Source organism: Triturus cristatus, chromosome 6 (genome assembly GCF_964204655.1).
Source record: "Triturus cristatus chromosome 6, aTriCri1.1, whole genome shotgun sequence".
NCBI lineage: Eukaryota > Metazoa > Chordata > Amphibia > Caudata > Salamandridae > Triturus > Triturus cristatus.
Genome location: NC_140589.1, coordinates 1,294,676,830 through 1,294,693,379, shown reverse-complemented (window position 1 = coordinate 1,294,693,379; position 16,550 = coordinate 1,294,676,830). Strand labels below are relative to the sequence as shown.

The following is a 16,550-nucleotide window of genomic DNA, read 5'->3' as shown; positions in this document are numbered from 1 at the left end:
CTTTTCCCTTGTCATCTCTTAGAGTTGCTCCTTTTTGTTTTAGTTTTTTTGTTAATTGCACTGCCCCTAGGATATCACTTAATATTTCAGGCAGTTTTGCCAATTTATCTATTATTTTACCACAACCACAAATGAGTTGCTGGTTGCGATTGTTTGGCTGTAGTTCTGGGGATCCCCTGCGCTTTACCAGAGAAGTAATTGAGTCCAGCTTTGTGTTTATACCTGCAATGTGACCAGTTATTAGATTTATGAGGTCAATCTGGACTTCCATTTTGTCTGACTGAAAGTTCAGAACCCTGATTGCTTGTTCCAGTGTGCTGAATAGAGTATTACTCCATGGGGCTGTATGCAGTTCATCAAGGGAATTTCCAATATCCTTAGACTTGTGATCAGTCCTGCTTACAGATGAAATTGTTATCGGAGAAGAAAAGTTTAATTGGTTTATGTTCGTCGAAAAGCTTCCTTTCTCCTGTGTTTTCACCGGTTTGTCAATCCTGCTGACTGATGCAATTGTAGTTGGTGATGGCAAGTTTAGTTGCTTTTTTTCCAATGACAAACTTCCTTCTTCCTGTGCGCTTGTTTGTGGGTCTTTTCTTTGGATCTGGTGTGATGGGGTAGCTACTAACATTCCTGCTCTTCCCGATGCTCCCTTCTCTTTACACGGTGGTGTGATATTCCCTTCAATTACCTCATTCAGGGATTCCTGGGTTTGGGTGTTAGTTTCTAGTATTTGCCACATGTTAGCATCATTTGATATTGAAAATGAGCTTATCCAGGCATCGTTCAGTTGCGTTTCCTGATCATCTGATTTATTTTTTATTTCCTCCAGGTACTCTTTGCTGTGCTCCTTAGAGTCTCTCCCTGGTATTTGGTTTATTGACGTGGTGATGCAGTGTATCTGTGCCATTGCTGTAACCAGTCTACTTGCTTGCGCTTCCATGATTGGTTGTATGTCAGAAGTTGTTTTTTGTGTGTTGGGGTACTTGGCTGTCGCTGTATGGAAAGGGGACTTGTTTTACTGGGTGTAAGTACACGCTTTTGCTTGACTGTTCCTGAATTATCATAACCTTTGTTTGCCATTTTTGCTGGTTCTATGGGACGTGGCAAGCATGCTGTCTCTGTGGTTGGTGTGCAAATGCGGCCATTGGGTCCTTTAGAAAGAAACATTTCTGGATCCTGGTTTTATTACCCGGACTAAGGGATATTATTTCCTGCGTTGGTGCCGAGACTAGCCTCTCTCTCTGTCTATGGGCCTTGCTTTTTGTACTTATTTCTGGCCCTTGCTCTATAACGTTTTTTATCTTGCTTTTATTGTTTTTGTTTTTGTTTTTACTCATGTTCGCCTGCTGAACTTTCCCAGATCTCATATTTCTTTATTGCGAAATTGCGTTGTTGGCTTGTTTCCCCTTAAGAGTGCCACTGGTGTCCTTTGTTTAGTTGCAAAAGGTGATGGAATTTAGTGTTGGGGTAAAACTGCGATTGCTAGACCAATTTTCGCAGATCTACCGTGCCGCTGGTGACCTTTGTTCAGTTGCAATAGGTGGTGGGATTAATGTTGGTGCAACGCTGCAGTTGTTGGACCAATTTCCGCGGATCTACCGCGCCAGGCAGTGTAACTTCGGTACTGGCAACCTTCTGTGTGTGATTAAGCTGGTTCTTTCTCTGCTCCCACCGCTTCTCCCTCTGCGTTCTGTCGCACTAAATACCCCCCCAGCCAAAACCCCCTAGCATTCGCCCAATCACCTCGCCTCACCTCACCTCTGTAGAGGGAGGGGGTGGGTCAGTCTGGGGGAGGGGCGCCGTCCGTTATTCGGTGTTATGCAGAGTTCACTGTGTGTACGACGTTTTGCAGTGTTCTTTGCAGTGCTCTTACTCACTGTTTGCTCACTGCCGCTGCTCAGTCCTCTCACCAGTCCTCACTCCACTCTGCACCACTTCGCTCCACTTTGCTCTGCTCCAAGCGCGGAGCGCAGGGCACACAACACAGAGCGCTGATACCGGTGCTTTTTCACAAACTCCACAGCCTCCACTTTGCTCTGCCCCGGGCACAGGGCACAAGGCGCAGAGCACAGAACACAGAGGGCTGGTGCAGATGCTTTTCCACAACCTCCCCCACAACCTCCAAGGGCCGAGGGTCGGGGTCGGAATCTCTCGCGGCACCAACGCGCCAGCAAGGTGAGGCGGCTTCAGGCGGCTTCAGGGCGGCTTCAAATCTTGGTCCGCGGTCCTCAGGTCTCGCCGCCGCTGCCTCACCCGCTCCTGCTGCTCTGTGTGGTCTGTGTGCTTTCCTGCCGGTCTCACGCAAAACCCGTACTGGACAACAGATGCATCTGTGGAGAGCTGCGTCTTTAAAAGGGGAAAATAAAATGCTATGTGGGCCCTGGCCCTCTTGTAAAGTTGTCCCTTTGGAGACAACACAAGGCTGCTGACGGCAAAAAGGCATCTAGAAATAACCATTGGTACTGCAGCCTTGCTGTTGTCTCCACTGGAAGCCTGATAATGGCATGTGGCACAATACTAAAGGGATGTGGCCAAAGATGGTACTATCACAGATGCTACTATATATTTTGATATCGTCAGCAGTCTTGTACTTACTCCACAGGGATATCGCTTAATGCCCTGTGGTATGGTACACATTATAATTTGGCATATGTTTCAATTAAACACAATGGATTGCATGTTGATTGGATGGAATTACTGGATTGAGTGACATTCACTAAAATTCAATATTTGTAAACATGTACTTAAGCCCAAGGCCATGCCCGGCGTGGTCTAGCGGCAGGAGGAATCAGTGGTGTGTATGAGCTTCCCAAAGGCTGCTGGACAAGGTCAAAGTTGCGTCCAGTGGTTTGTGGAAGGTGGCGTGGCTTGGCAGAGGAATTGCCGGTACCTTGCAGCCAAAGTACACTGGGTCTTGCCCAAGACCAGGCCCTGGGGACATAGTGATAAGGGCTAGGGCAGATCCTGGGTATGAGCTCCCCAAAGGCTTCTGTTGCGTCCAGTTGTCTCTGGCAGCTGGTGGGACTTGGTGGAAGAATTGACTAGTGCCCTGCAACCAAAGAACATTGGGTCTGTCCCAAGACCAGGCCCTGGGGACATAGTGAGGAGGGATATGGAAGATCCTTAGTGCATGGCGTGGCCAAAGACCGTGCAATGCATCCAGGACCAGCTAAGTATGGCTAGATTACTCAGGCCTTAGTGGGACTGGGTGAAGAACCATTTTTAAGGGAAAGTGGTTCTCATTGTGGTTCATATTGCTACATTTTACTAACTTTTTTCATTGATGAACCCCACAGCACCCCTGTGGAGAATCAAACTTATTTGGCAAACCACTGAGAGATTTCATGAGTACCTCTTATGAAATGCATGTAAAATCTATGAGGCTTCACCAATTTGTGTGAACAGGGTGCTGTAAAGTGAACAATGTGGTACTATTTCTACAAACTTTTTGTGGGGACAGAATCCTTGATCCACACCAGGAGAAACTGGTCTTATGTTGCTTGCTAGGTGTAATTGGACCAACTATTTACAACCCACCAGTTGTAATTTCACCAGACACTGCTTATTAATTATATTGGAAATTAATATCGGCAGCAATTATGCCTTCCAACTTGCACACAGACTGACAATTTCAAGCTTTGACAAAATAAAATAAAAATGAGTACAATTTAAAGATTTCAGTTTACTTTTAATAATTAAATCATATTTTGTGCATCCACAGACGGAAACCACAGAACTTGAAACATCCAATGTCTTCCTTGAAAGAGCATGCAAGGTAAGCATGGTCTGCATTCACCGGTACTCTGTTTCTCCCATGTTTCTTTTTTATGGTGAACCACTCTTATTCTAAACAGGGAGTTCAAAATCTGCCAACAATTATAATAATAACAGCAACAGCAAAAAAAAAAACAACAACTGCAACAACAATGATAAAAGATGAGAATAACAACAACAAGAAAACAGCAACTGTGATAATAATTTGATGATGATGCAAATAACAGTCAAAATAGGACAATTAAATAATATTGCTGAACCATATGCACACGTACATAGCAACATGCATGCATGAATGTTTCCTTTAATGACGGAGAGTTATTTGTAATGAACACACTTTGTAACCTGCTTCTACTTACCTCAGTCTGCACATACACATGTTAAAAAGCTGTGCCTCCAGCCACTTTCATATTTATCAAGAAGTTTATGTAGCAACAAAGAAAGAAATGCACACCCAAAATTCAAGATTGTGTAGAATTCAAAAATAGTCTGAACAACTCCTGCCCTTTTGCTGTAGTGCTACAGGTGTTGTGGTTTACATTCTCATCCCTGTCTGACCCATGTAGCACAGCCCACAGATGTCCTGGTGTTCTAATTGCAAGGAGGACACTGGGCTTCTGTCAGATGATCTTTTCCATATTGACAACGCCGAGATCCTTGTATTTCATTCAATCATTACATAAGCCCTGCCAATAGTCATATGGACCTTTGTTCGTTGACAAGGATAATGTAAAAGGAGCAATCATTACATCAAACCTTATTAACAATAAAACCCATTTAGCCTTTATAATAGTCAATAAAGAGAGCTGGTGTGATTTAAAGAGTTTTCTTAACAATTCTAGTAGGTTTATATTGTTTCATTCAGTAAATATTGATCTTTAGTCATCATCATTACAAATTCAAATAATCCATTAGTTGGTATTTCAAAACAAGATAAAATGTCAAATTAGTAACTATTGCAAATGAAATAGCGCTAATACAGTGTGTGCTCCAGAAAGGAATTTCTCTAATATAGATTAAGCATAAGAATGTCAATTTCCATTTTAAGCCTTTGTAAAAGGTGTCAGTTAAGAAACCCAATAAAGAGTACTGATAAGACAATAGGATGCAGATGCACAAAGCTTTCCCTTTTAAGCAAGGACATTTTCAAGCTGAAAAGTATTCTCAGCTATAAATCAGCAGACATCTTTTGAAAGGAAAGGGGCTAAAAAAGGATTCACTCCTAAAGAGAGGTAGCCCTATGGATCTCAGTAAAAGAGTCCAGAGTGCTCTTGAATGCTAGAAGCCAGAGTGCCAGACTACTCTAGAAACACACACTAAAATAAATAACATGAGTCAAAAAAATTGACACATTCCCCGTACCCGCGCCGCCCTCCTCCAGAGGGCGAATCATTCCCAGGGACCCCATCCCTCAGGGCCAGACCTTTATACTTTTTTATAAAAAAAGTGAGGGGGCAGTGCGGCCCCTCTCCCCAGGGTGATTTTTGCCCACAGGGACCCCATCCCTGGAGGCCAGACCTTAATATATATTTTTGAATGGGAGGGGGCCCACATGGCCACCCTCTTTGGGCAAACTTCAGCCCCCAGGGACCCCATGCCCCGAGGCACGGCTACCTCATTGAGGACCGCTGGGAGAGCCTGAAGGCCCCCGTGGTCCCTGCCGGCTCCCCACCTCCTGCAGGAGCCGGCAATGCTTTTACACACAGGGAGCTCATGACATGGAGCTCCATGTGCGTAAAAGCAAAGTGCAGCGCTTTGAGCAAGCAGGAGCAAAATGCTCTCGCTTGCTCAAAGCGGAGCAAACTGTTTGCTATGGAATGGCGGGCCGGCCCTGTGGGTTGTGGGTCCAAAGGGCCATGTGGGGCTCCTGGGTGGGTGCGTGGCCCCCCTTCTTTGTTCCTATTTGCCCGGGGAGGTGTTGGTCCCTGGGGGTTGGCAACGGACCCCATTAATTATTGAGTTTGGGCTTGGAGAGGTGGCGGTCCCCGGGGCTGTGGGGGAGGCCATTGGGCCTTCCCCAAATTGTAAAAAAATAAATAAAGTATATGCCCGGGGAGGTGGCAGTCCCTGGGGCATCGTGAGAGGCCCTACGGCATCCCCCACATTACTTTATATAAGAATACTGTGTGGCCTGGTGAGGTAGTGTTTCCTGGGGCAGGGGAGATCCACAAGGCCCCCCCACATCATTTTAATTAGCCCCAGGGGGGGTGACAGTTCCCGGGGCAGGAGGTCCATGAGGCCCCCCACACAATTTTAATTAGCCCTGGGGAGGGGGCAGTCCCCGGCGCTGGGTGGACCCAGTGGGCCTAACCGCATTAAACATTAAAAGTGTCCCAGGAAGGTGGCGGTCCCCGGGGCTGTGGGTGGGTCCACTGGGCCAGCCCTTATTAATAATTAAAAATACCCTGGGGAGGTGGTCCCTGGGATTTTGATAAGCCCTTGGAGGGGGGGGGGCATGCGCCACTTCCTACATATAACTTATGCCCCTGGCACATGGCCCACGTGAGGGTTATTATAAAGCAAGAGCGGGATCCTGCGCTTGATTTTTAAAAATAAATTGTCGCAGATTTGCGGTTCCACCTGTGAGTCCGCAACAACATTTAAAAAAATATGATTTTTACCCCCGGTGGGTCCCTTATGGATCCACCCCACCATATCTGGGGGTCAGGGTATTCCGACCCTGCCCCCTCTTCTTCATCTTTAACTTTTTTTCTGGGACTCGGCTTCAAGCCGAGTCCCAAGATGGTTGCAAACACTTCCTGGTTGAAGTGTTGGCAGCCAATACAATTTTAGCAGGATCCGCGAGCCCACTGCAAAATCTCGTGTCCCCAGATATCTATATTTGAAAAATTCCTGAACGGATTTACACCAAATCACAAATAGTGTCGTACTTTAATATTCGGGACCGCGTAGGGGACAGGGCCCTACCCCTGTCTATCTTGGTATTAGCAAACCGCAAATAGTTAATGCGGTATGTACGAGTGCTTTATATATCGTTCTAGCTATGAATGCACTGTGTACACGCTATTCTGCTTCACTACGCGGGTTCCATTTTGGAAGCAGTGGCCATCTTGTCATTGCCCTCACATAGGCTATAATGGAGTAAATACGGGCCTCACAGTACATGGGCTTCTCCTCTGACTTCTCTGTGACCTGGGCAGCTGGCTCTGCTGCCCCGGGTCAAACTGGTCTCACGAGCTCCCCTTCCTCCGTCCACCTGTGATTAGCATCAGGGCTCGACCCGTCATAAAACCCTTTCATTCTACACAATTCTCCGGCTAATCTCTTTCACACCTGCTTGTTCCTGCTTTATGACTTGTTTCCCAAAACAGGAGATGCTCATGTTTATTGGGGGGCCTATTGATATCAAATGTGGGATCTGAACCTTACTGTGTAAATCATTGTGGGCTGGCCGAACTGGAATGTGGGATGGTCATCATGACTCTGCCTTTTCTTTGTAATGTACACTTGTAATGGCCGTATCATAAAACCTAGGAATGTATGCTTGAGGCAAGAAAAAGGGTATTTAAGATGAAGTCCGTTCCTATGATTTTCAGCAGTCTCCTGAGAACATACACGCTGTTGTACTTCTAGGATACCTGTAATTGGTCTGCAGCCAATAAATGAATCTTTGACTTCACCCAGAAGACTCTGTGTTTCTGTAGGTCTGGAACAGGGTGAACCCAGAAGTCATAGGGTGTGTGCCCCTGCACCGCTGGGTCTAAAATACCCAGTACTTCAGTTTGGCGCCCAACGTGGGGCGATTTCAGCGGTACCAGTCCAAGCCAGAGGTTCGTGAGGAGCTTCGTGTGGAAATTCCGGAGGAAGGCCGCCACTTCATCGACCCCTGCATGTCGACGTGGTCCGAAAGTCTTTTCTGCGAGGTTCTCCGCGTCCCGACGGCTACGAAGGACTGCTGCCCTGATTAATCGACCTGTTTTGGACCCTTGACGAGTTTGAGAGAGCGAAACAATTGAGAGAGTCTTCTGGTGACGTCATCGATCGGCAATATTCAGTTAAGTATAAGTGGAGCGTCTCCCATTTGTTTTTGGTATCCTTCGGGATCGTTTGATTTGGTAATTTGGTAATTTGGAGTTTGCAAACGCCAAAGCCAGAGGACTCGTGTATTCACGAGACTATCGTAATCGATAATCCTTTGACGTTTGGATCTAGACTAGTGAGCGAAGATGCCTGGTTCTGGAATATTTGGTAGATTATTCTGTTTGGGTTGTGGAAAAGATTTCCAGCTAGAGGAATCATGTCCGGTTCCTCCGGTTGGAACTCCAACTTATGAGCTCTATGTAAAACATGGTGTAGGCCCCATTGCATATAACGAAGTGTGGATCCACTACACTAGGAAAGACGGTGTTTTAAAATGGCCCCAAAATGGTAGTTTCGATACCGATATTTTAGATAATTTGGAAATTAAATTGTTTAAGAAGAAAGCCCGGCCGGCGATGTTTGACTCTTTCCGCTTATGGCGAAAGGAAGCCAAACAAAAGGAAATTAAGTTAGCGAAAAAGAATAAAAGAGAGAGAGGTATGACAGTAATGCAAGCAGCTGTACAATTTAAAGACAATGAGGAGGAGCAGATGAATGAGCAATTGCACAGACAGCGTAAGTTAGGGATTGACAAATGTTACCCAGCTTTACCACATTCTAAGCAGAATGAGTTAGAAGAAAAGGAGAAAGATCCCCTGATGTCGCATTTGTTGAGTTCGCCACCCCCATATGCTCAAAATGCCATGGCACCTCCCCAGCTTGTGAATATGCCCCCTCCAGTCAATATACTGCAAGCCTTGCCGCTACCGCCAGTTGCTTTGCAGCCGGCTCCTATCCATATAGCGCAGCCCTCTCAAGGGCTGCCAGCTGTGTTCCCGACTGCCCCCACGCTTCCTGTGACTTTGCCTAATTCAGCAGCTGCCTCCCCTGACATTCTTCCTTGCACCACTCCAGTACCTGTTTCTACATCCTCTTTTCTTCCCTCTGTTTTTCCCCCTGTTTCCGCCTCAACTTCTCCTTCAGCGCGACAGCGCTTAGCTAATGTGGTTACTACATTAATGTCACCTCTCTTTGAGTCATCTGGTGCGACTCCTGGTTTACAGCGTAAGCAATTGCGTAGCCAATTGCCTAACCCTGATGAGAAAAAGGTAATAGACAGCATGGCGCGTAGATGGATTATTTTTCCTTCATTGTATGATGTGGAATCAGTTGTCAACGTTTTCCATCAGTGGGATGCCCCAAAACAGAGATATGTGTTCGAGAAAATGTGCGAAATTCTCTGTGAAGAATTGGAAGATAGTGGTAAAAATCCGAGCCCGCAGGAATTGTGTAGAGTGAGGTTTGATTTTGGAACTGGTATAATTGTGGACCGCGAAGTAGATAAAGCAGTTGCGGTTGTATTGTCCTTCAGGAATGATGATTGTCAACAGTCATTGTTTGAACAAGATGTCCTTGTGGGGAAAAAGGTAAAAGCGCGACAATACCCCATGAGAGAAGTTCCCCCGGTATGGAAGGAAGCAGTTGCAGCTGGTGCCGGTATCGCCGCTGTGCCAGCGCATTTCCAGCGTGTTTGGGTGCATGTTCCATGGAAGCGCTCTGAGGTGTTAGCACTTAAGCAGTCCTTACCTGATCCCCGTAAAAACCCAGCAGGTTATTATAAAGAGTTGTCACAGACGGCAGGGTCATGCGTTATGAATCTGGCCGACATAGACATGTTATTTGGTAATGTTGTTCCACAGCCTCTATGGGGATCAATTCGTAATGCAGATCACGATGCAGAACTAGGGGACACATGGGCTAACATCGTTGCTGCTGATGCTAGACAAACTGGTGGCGCGAAACCAGAACCTTTAGTAGCTGAACTGCCTGGTAGAATCATCACGTATATGAAGACAATAATGCCTGCGATGCGCGTAAATTGGGACAAGTTATCTGCATGCAAGCAGAAGAAAGATGAGACAGTGTCAGACTTCTTTACTAGGTTTGAAGAAACATTTATTGACCACAGTGGGCAAGATATGAGTACTGAGGGTGGCCAACGGTTATTTGTGGATAAGTTTGTGCAGAATTTACTTCCTGACCTGTGTAAAAAGTTGAAAGACTCAGAGAGTTCTTGGGCTGTTTCTTCTTCAGCGCAAATACTGGCTACTGCACAGTATTATGAAAATAGAGATAAAGACGAGAAAGATAGAACAGAGAAGAAAACGAAGGAATTAAAGACAAAAGTCCTTTTACAGCAGGCTTACCCACCACGAGGAGGTCAGAACAATTATAGACAACCCCAAGGTGTCTATCACCAACCCCAACAGTTTCAGAACAACCAGCAAATGAATGGGTATTATCAACCACGTGTCCCTGTAGGTCCCAACCAATGTTCATACTGCAAAGAGGAAGGTCATTATAAATATAGTTGCCCTAAATTAATGCAGCGGAACGGTAATGCGTATGGCGCAAGAGGTAGGGGTGGTCAGCAAGCTCCTAGAGGCAGAGGGCGTGGAAGTGTTCCCCAGAACGCGCGTCCTCTTCCGCCCCAAAGCGCCATTAATAGCTTTGATCAGCAAGCTAACGCGACTAGTAATACGGCCCAGTATTATAATAATGATTATTATGCAGAGGACGGTGATGCAGAAAATAATGATTATTAGGACAGCCATAGACAGAGAGAGGGAGTTGTTTCAGTGCCAGTGGATCAGAGTGGACCGTATGTTGAGGTGACTACAGCAAATGTAACGGAGCCTTTTCTGCTAGACACTGGTGCTGCAAAGAGTTCAATCATGCATTCAAAACTCCCTGGCGCACCTTTGTCTGGCGATATAAATGTTTCAGTAGGTTTTTCTGGCGCCCCAGTTAGGAACCCGATTTCTAGTCCCATGTCACTTTCTGTTGGACCTTGCGAGCTGAAAGCACCCCTGATTCTGACAACAGGTTGTGGTGAGAATTTACTGGGATTAGATTTGTTGAAAAGATTGCACGCTACTTTGGTAAATAAAATTCATTACCGGGACTTAATTTGATACGGAAACATAATAAAATAGCTCAGTAAAATGAGAGGCAGAATCCGTGGTTTTAGAGGTTCGGAATGGGCTTTATTCCAATGATCGATTATAATCGGTTGCTCCAAGTTCCATCACCACGGAGGTTCAGGAAGTGAAGTACATACTTTATTGACAAGAAATGACTTTTATAGTACATACATTACAATGAAGCGAATGCAGTAGGCGTAACAATTGATAAGGAAAATGACGATTCATATGCGTAACCGAAAATGGGTGTAATAAGGAGTAAAAAAGGAACATAATTGGTTATGATGTCATATATAGGTGGATCTATAAGATAATACTTGGCATAGATGCGCGCGCAGCAGCATGACGTGTGATTGACGTGCAACTGGGGGTGAAGGGGACTTGACATTTAGCTCTACATGTGGAGACGAAAAGTCTGGGGGGTCAAGTCAACCTAATCCCAAATCATATCTAACATCCTATGTTTAAAGAACTATGTTATCCACAAAAGAAGGACTCTCGGACAGAATCTATTCTATACTGACCGTGCGTGCGTGTACAAGCGTCTAAGTGTCTACACTAAATGCGAGGGGGTAGGAATATTCCATGGTAACAGGACTATGAATTACTTGCATAAAGACAGAGAAGCCGAGCCATTGCTCGGTAGCTGGAAGAATGTTTATTTAAACTACTAGACAGGAATGCATCGGGCAGGGAACGGAGCAGATAATTTCGAAGGTGAAATACAGTTCTTGGCAGGCAGCAAGCTGATGTCAGGCTTCGTGAGCCGCGCAGAGAATGAGGCAAAGTTCATGGTCACGGTTGCAGGCTCAGACTGGAGCTTTCAGAGGCAGAAGGCAAGAAGAGTTTGACGACAGAATCAGGGCCTACTTGCCTGGACTGTAAAATGGCATAGGTGAACCATATAAAGCCGGTGGCTTTTCATACTTAGGAATGGAATATCCGGCCTATTCATGGCGGATCTGACAGAGGACATGTTGACGGTGGACGCACATGTGTTTGCGTCTTCATAACTGGAACTGGAGGGAACATACATGTACTTGTAACATGCACATAGAACCGTTGGGGTCCAAGATAGGGGACATAACTGACCAGAAAAATCCATATTTCCACATTCCCTCCTTGTCCCCTACTTGCCCGTCAAGAGATATCAATCTTCATCAATCCATTGATCTGTTCATATAACATCATTTGTTCTTCTTTCTTCTTTCGTGACGAATGAATTCTTGGTGGTGGAATACATGATGTGGCACACAGGCCACAGATCGCTGGTCCACATTGTAGACATAGACAGCAACTGAATAGTATGAGAAGGCCAATACCTAGGAAAGATAGGACTCTCCATCCAAAGGTGGATAATATACTCCAAAACCAACCGGACCAAGTCCAGGTGCCTGGGTTCTGGTGTATCTGGCTTACAATCTTATGAAGGCGAGTTATGGCCTTATATACAGATGGCGAATTTTCTGGTATGAAAATGCAACAGCTTGATCCGATGACCCTACAAGCTCCGCCCCTATCGGCCAGGATGACGTCAAGGACAAGACGATTTTGAAGCACAACAATCCGCATAGCAGACTGCTCTTCTGTTAAATTGCCTAAGGCGGAAATAGTTTCATTCACTACTGCTTCAAGGGTTCTAGTTAATCTACGTATCAGCTTACTATTAGTAACAGTACCTATATAGGGAAAGATGCCTTTATTGAAATCTGTGTATTTTTCCCATGCTGTTTCAGTGTAATCGACTATTGGGAGATCTCTCCTTACTCTACTATTTACTAAATGAATATTTCTGTGATAATCAGGAGGAGCTAGGAAAACAGGTGGCAAAAGAAATGCAATGTAGCAGGTACCATCCCAATCTAGGGGTAGACGCATATATGCAGTCTGACCACATATAAAGTAGGAGTGGCGATAAGCTCTAAATGAAGATTTACCTTGATCACTGAATTCTACTGTAGTAGTGCATTTACTATGGCCCATATGTATGGAACCAACTTTTCTTACACACAATTCACCTTTCGCTGGGAATACTGACATGGTTGGTAAAACTAGTTCAACTTCGGATTCGACATTTAGAATCATGAGATTAGGTGTAAAGTTACCTAATCCATATACTTCATTTTCTAGATCAGTTCCTGTTCCTTTGGGGCGACCCTCCTTGTCAGGGTAACAGACTTTGAATAAAACTAGGTTCAGATTTCCCCATACCCACTGGTCTTGGTAAACGGCTGTATCTGATTCTATGGAATTGATTAAACTAAACCATGCTCCACAGGAGCCATTATGTGTAAACGGATGTGGAAAGAAAGGCAGGACTCCTTCATAATTCTGATAGGGAGGGAGTCGGCCACACACCCAACAATTAGTAGCATTACTAGTCTGGTGGGAATGATGTAACATACTAATGAAAGTGTTATTGCGCAGCGCAAGTCTATAAGACAATTCATGCGGGGGTAAGTCACTAAAAGAATGTTCAGCAGTAACATTGTAAACGTTTCTGGCAATAGGGTAATATATGTGCAACAATATACTTGTAGTAATTATTAAAAGACTTAAGAAAAACAAGATTAATAATGTCATTATGCAATGGCTACGCAGTGATTTACAGTACGCCTGTCGTTTCCTCATTTTTCGCGACTGTCCATGATTCAGGTCTAGGCGATACATGTCGGAGACAGATTCAACCGCTTCACCTAGGAGAGGACTTAAACAATCAAATCGTCCGACGGCCTAGGCCTTAATTTTAGTTTATAGAGTTCTTTACTGTCGGCCTCAGCCAGAGGTAGTTTTGAGTCAATTGGTGAGGACACACGAGGTGGGCTGTTTACATCTGAAGGAAGTCCATGAAATTTCTTGATATGACTTGAATGCACCCATCCTTTCCTGCCCTCGATCTTCACGGCTGTCCTTGTGGTCAGCAGGACCAGCTGGGGTGTCTTCCACCTGGGCTCCAGCTGAGTCTTTCGGTCGAAATTTCTCACAAGCACAAGGTCCCCCGGAACTACGTCATGGGGTTTCACCTCAGTGTTGTCGGGAAAGGCTGCAGCTACCTGTGAACGACAAGATTGTAGTGCAGACATCAAGGAAGCCAAGTAATCTGTCAGCATATTACAGTCAATATCAGTTATTTTGCGTGGTATAGGCGTCCCCCACATATTTGGTGGTCTGCCGAAGATCACCTCATACGGGGATAGCCCTGTTCGAGAGTGTGCTACCATTCTTGTGAAAAAGAGTGCAACTGGTAGTGCTACTACCCAGTCGACACCTTTCTCCCTGCATATTTTGGACAATCTAATTTTCAGGGTCTGATTATGTCTTTCTACGAGACCTGCTGCCTCAGGGTGTCGGACACAGTGGAATTTCCACTGATAACCTAACAAAAGTGAAACATGTTTCATTAATTCGGATGAGAACGGCTGGCCGTTATCTGAGTGAACAACACGTGGTAAACCGTATCGTGGGAAGAATTCTCGAACTAACTGTTTGGCAGTAGTCGGGGCAGTGTAATCTGAAACCGGGTATGCCTCCGTCCAACGGGACAGAGCGCAGACAACTACGAGAACATATTTGAATCCTCGACATCGTTCCATCTGGATATAATCCATCTGGAGGACTTCAAAAGGGTGATTAGGAGGATGAAATCCACCTTGTTCTACGGGAACACCTTTTCCTAGGTTGAACTGGCAACAGATCATACAGGTACGGACCTTTTGTTTGGCTGCTGCTCGTAAATGTTTATTGAACCAAATGTGTTGAATGCTATCTAGCATAGCTTTTTCTCCTAGGTGTGCTGGACTATGTATAGTGTTAATTATAACTTGGACCATTGAATCAGGAAGGAACCACACAGACTTTTCCTTCATAATCCATCCTTGATCCGATTGGATCCCTCCTAATTCAGTCCATTTCTTTATTTCGTCTGGTGTAGCATGTGTCTGTATGTCAATTACGTCAAGGGTAGGATCTTTAACCGTCATACAATGTGTCGGCATCGGGACTATTGTCTTTGTCATGTCGGATGTTTGGGTTTGAGCAGTCTGTTTAGCTGTTCTGTCGGCTAGATCATTGCCTTGAGAAATGATATCAGTAACCTTCGTATGAGCCTTACATTTCATAATTGATATTGCAGTAGGTAGATGTATTGCATCTAATAAGGCATGAATGAGGGGTCCGTGCTGAATGTGGGCACCGTGAGAAGTTAAATAACCTCTCTCTCGCCACAGCACGCCGAAGTCATGTACGACTCCGAATGCATAACGTGAATCAGTGTATATGTTGACTTTTTTACTTGTGGCTTGAATACAGGCTTGTGTCAGAGCGATGAGCTCTGCGGCTTGAGCTGACAAAGTATTTATACGATTGGTTTCAATGACTTCAGTATCTGTTGTGACTGCATACGCGGCCACTAACTCTCCTGTACTTGTTCTCATACATGAACCATCTACATACAACGTCAGGTCTGGGTCTGACAATGGGGCATCGGTTAAGTCTTGTCTAGGTTTCGTCGTTATTGTAATAACTTCAATACAGTCATGGGCTAGTGGGTCTGTTCCGGTTACTGGCAAAAGTGTGGCAGGATTCAATGTGTTACAACGTCTGATTTCTATATGTGGCTGAAACAATGTAAGTTCGTACCCTGTAAGTCGCGCTATAGTCAAGTGTTGTGTTTGCGTTCTATTTACAAGAACCTCTACCGCATGTGGTACTTGAACTGTCAATGGATGTCCTAACACTATGGCATCGCTTTGTCGTATTGCTAAAGCTGTCGCTGCCACTGATTTCAGGCACGCAGGCAGAGCCTGAGCTACGGGATCTAATGTACTAGAAAAATAAGCACATGGTTTGTGTGCTCCTGCTTGTTCCTGTGTGAGTACTGACAAGGCAGTACCTTCGCGTTCTGTAACAAAGAGTGTAAACTGTTTTCTGTAACATGGCGTTGCTAAAACAGGTGCTTGACATAAAGCTTTCTTTAGGCTTTCAAAAGCTTGTGTATGTTCCTGAGTCCAAGGGAGAACAGTCGATGTGGCTGCCTCCTGTGTTGTCAACTGAATGAGTGGTTTTGCTAAAAATGCATACTGAGGGATCCACTGTCTACAATATGAAGTGAGGCCTATGAAAGCCCGCACCTCCTTTTGTGTCTTGGGTATTGGCATGTTAGCTATTAACTGAATGCGGTCTGGTGTAAGCTGCCTTCCCTCCTTGGACAGCGAGTGACCAAGGTAAATAACTCGCTGGACACAGAATTGCAGCTTAGAAGGGGACACCTTGTGCCCCTTTTCGGCTAGAAATTGTAAAACTGTCAGTGATGCTTTTTCACATTCCGGTTCACTTCTCGCGGTGATCAACAGATCATCGACGTATTGAAGTAAGGCAGTGTTAACTGGCATGTGGATACTGTCAAGTTCTCGTTTCAGTGCTTGGCTATAGATGCTGGGGCTTTCTGTAAATCCTTGAGGTGCGCGTGAGAATTTAAAGCTACGTCCATTTAAACTAAATCCGAACAAATATTGGCTTTCCGGATCTATTGGGACGCTGAAAAAGGCATTCTTGAGATCGATTACAGTAAAGAATGTCGCTTCGGAATCAATAGCTGTCAGTAATGACGAGATATCTGGGACCACAGGAAATTGTGGCACAATGCACTTGTTTAATTCGCGCAGATCAATAACCAATCGATATACTGGCAGGGCCTTTGGATCTGTTCGTTTAAGAATCGGAATTATTGGTGAATTACATACATTGGAGTCT

The 16,550-nt window shown here is 45.1% G+C and overlaps 1 protein-coding gene across 2 annotated transcripts in view; it reads left to right on the top strand.

Annotated features, from left to right (window-relative positions):
* Positions 1-16,550, top strand: part of C6H6orf118 (chromosome 6 C6orf118 homolog) — a 275,564-nt gene that overhangs the window by 159,183 nt on the left and 99,831 nt on the right. For both annotated transcript variants that reach the window (XM_085612240.1, XM_085612241.1), the window contains exon 8: positions 3,722-3,775. In XM_085612240.1, coding sequence (XP_085468366.1) covers positions 3,722-3,775 — 54 coding nt within the window. The remainder of the gene's footprint in view (positions 1-3,721; positions 3,776-16,550) is intronic.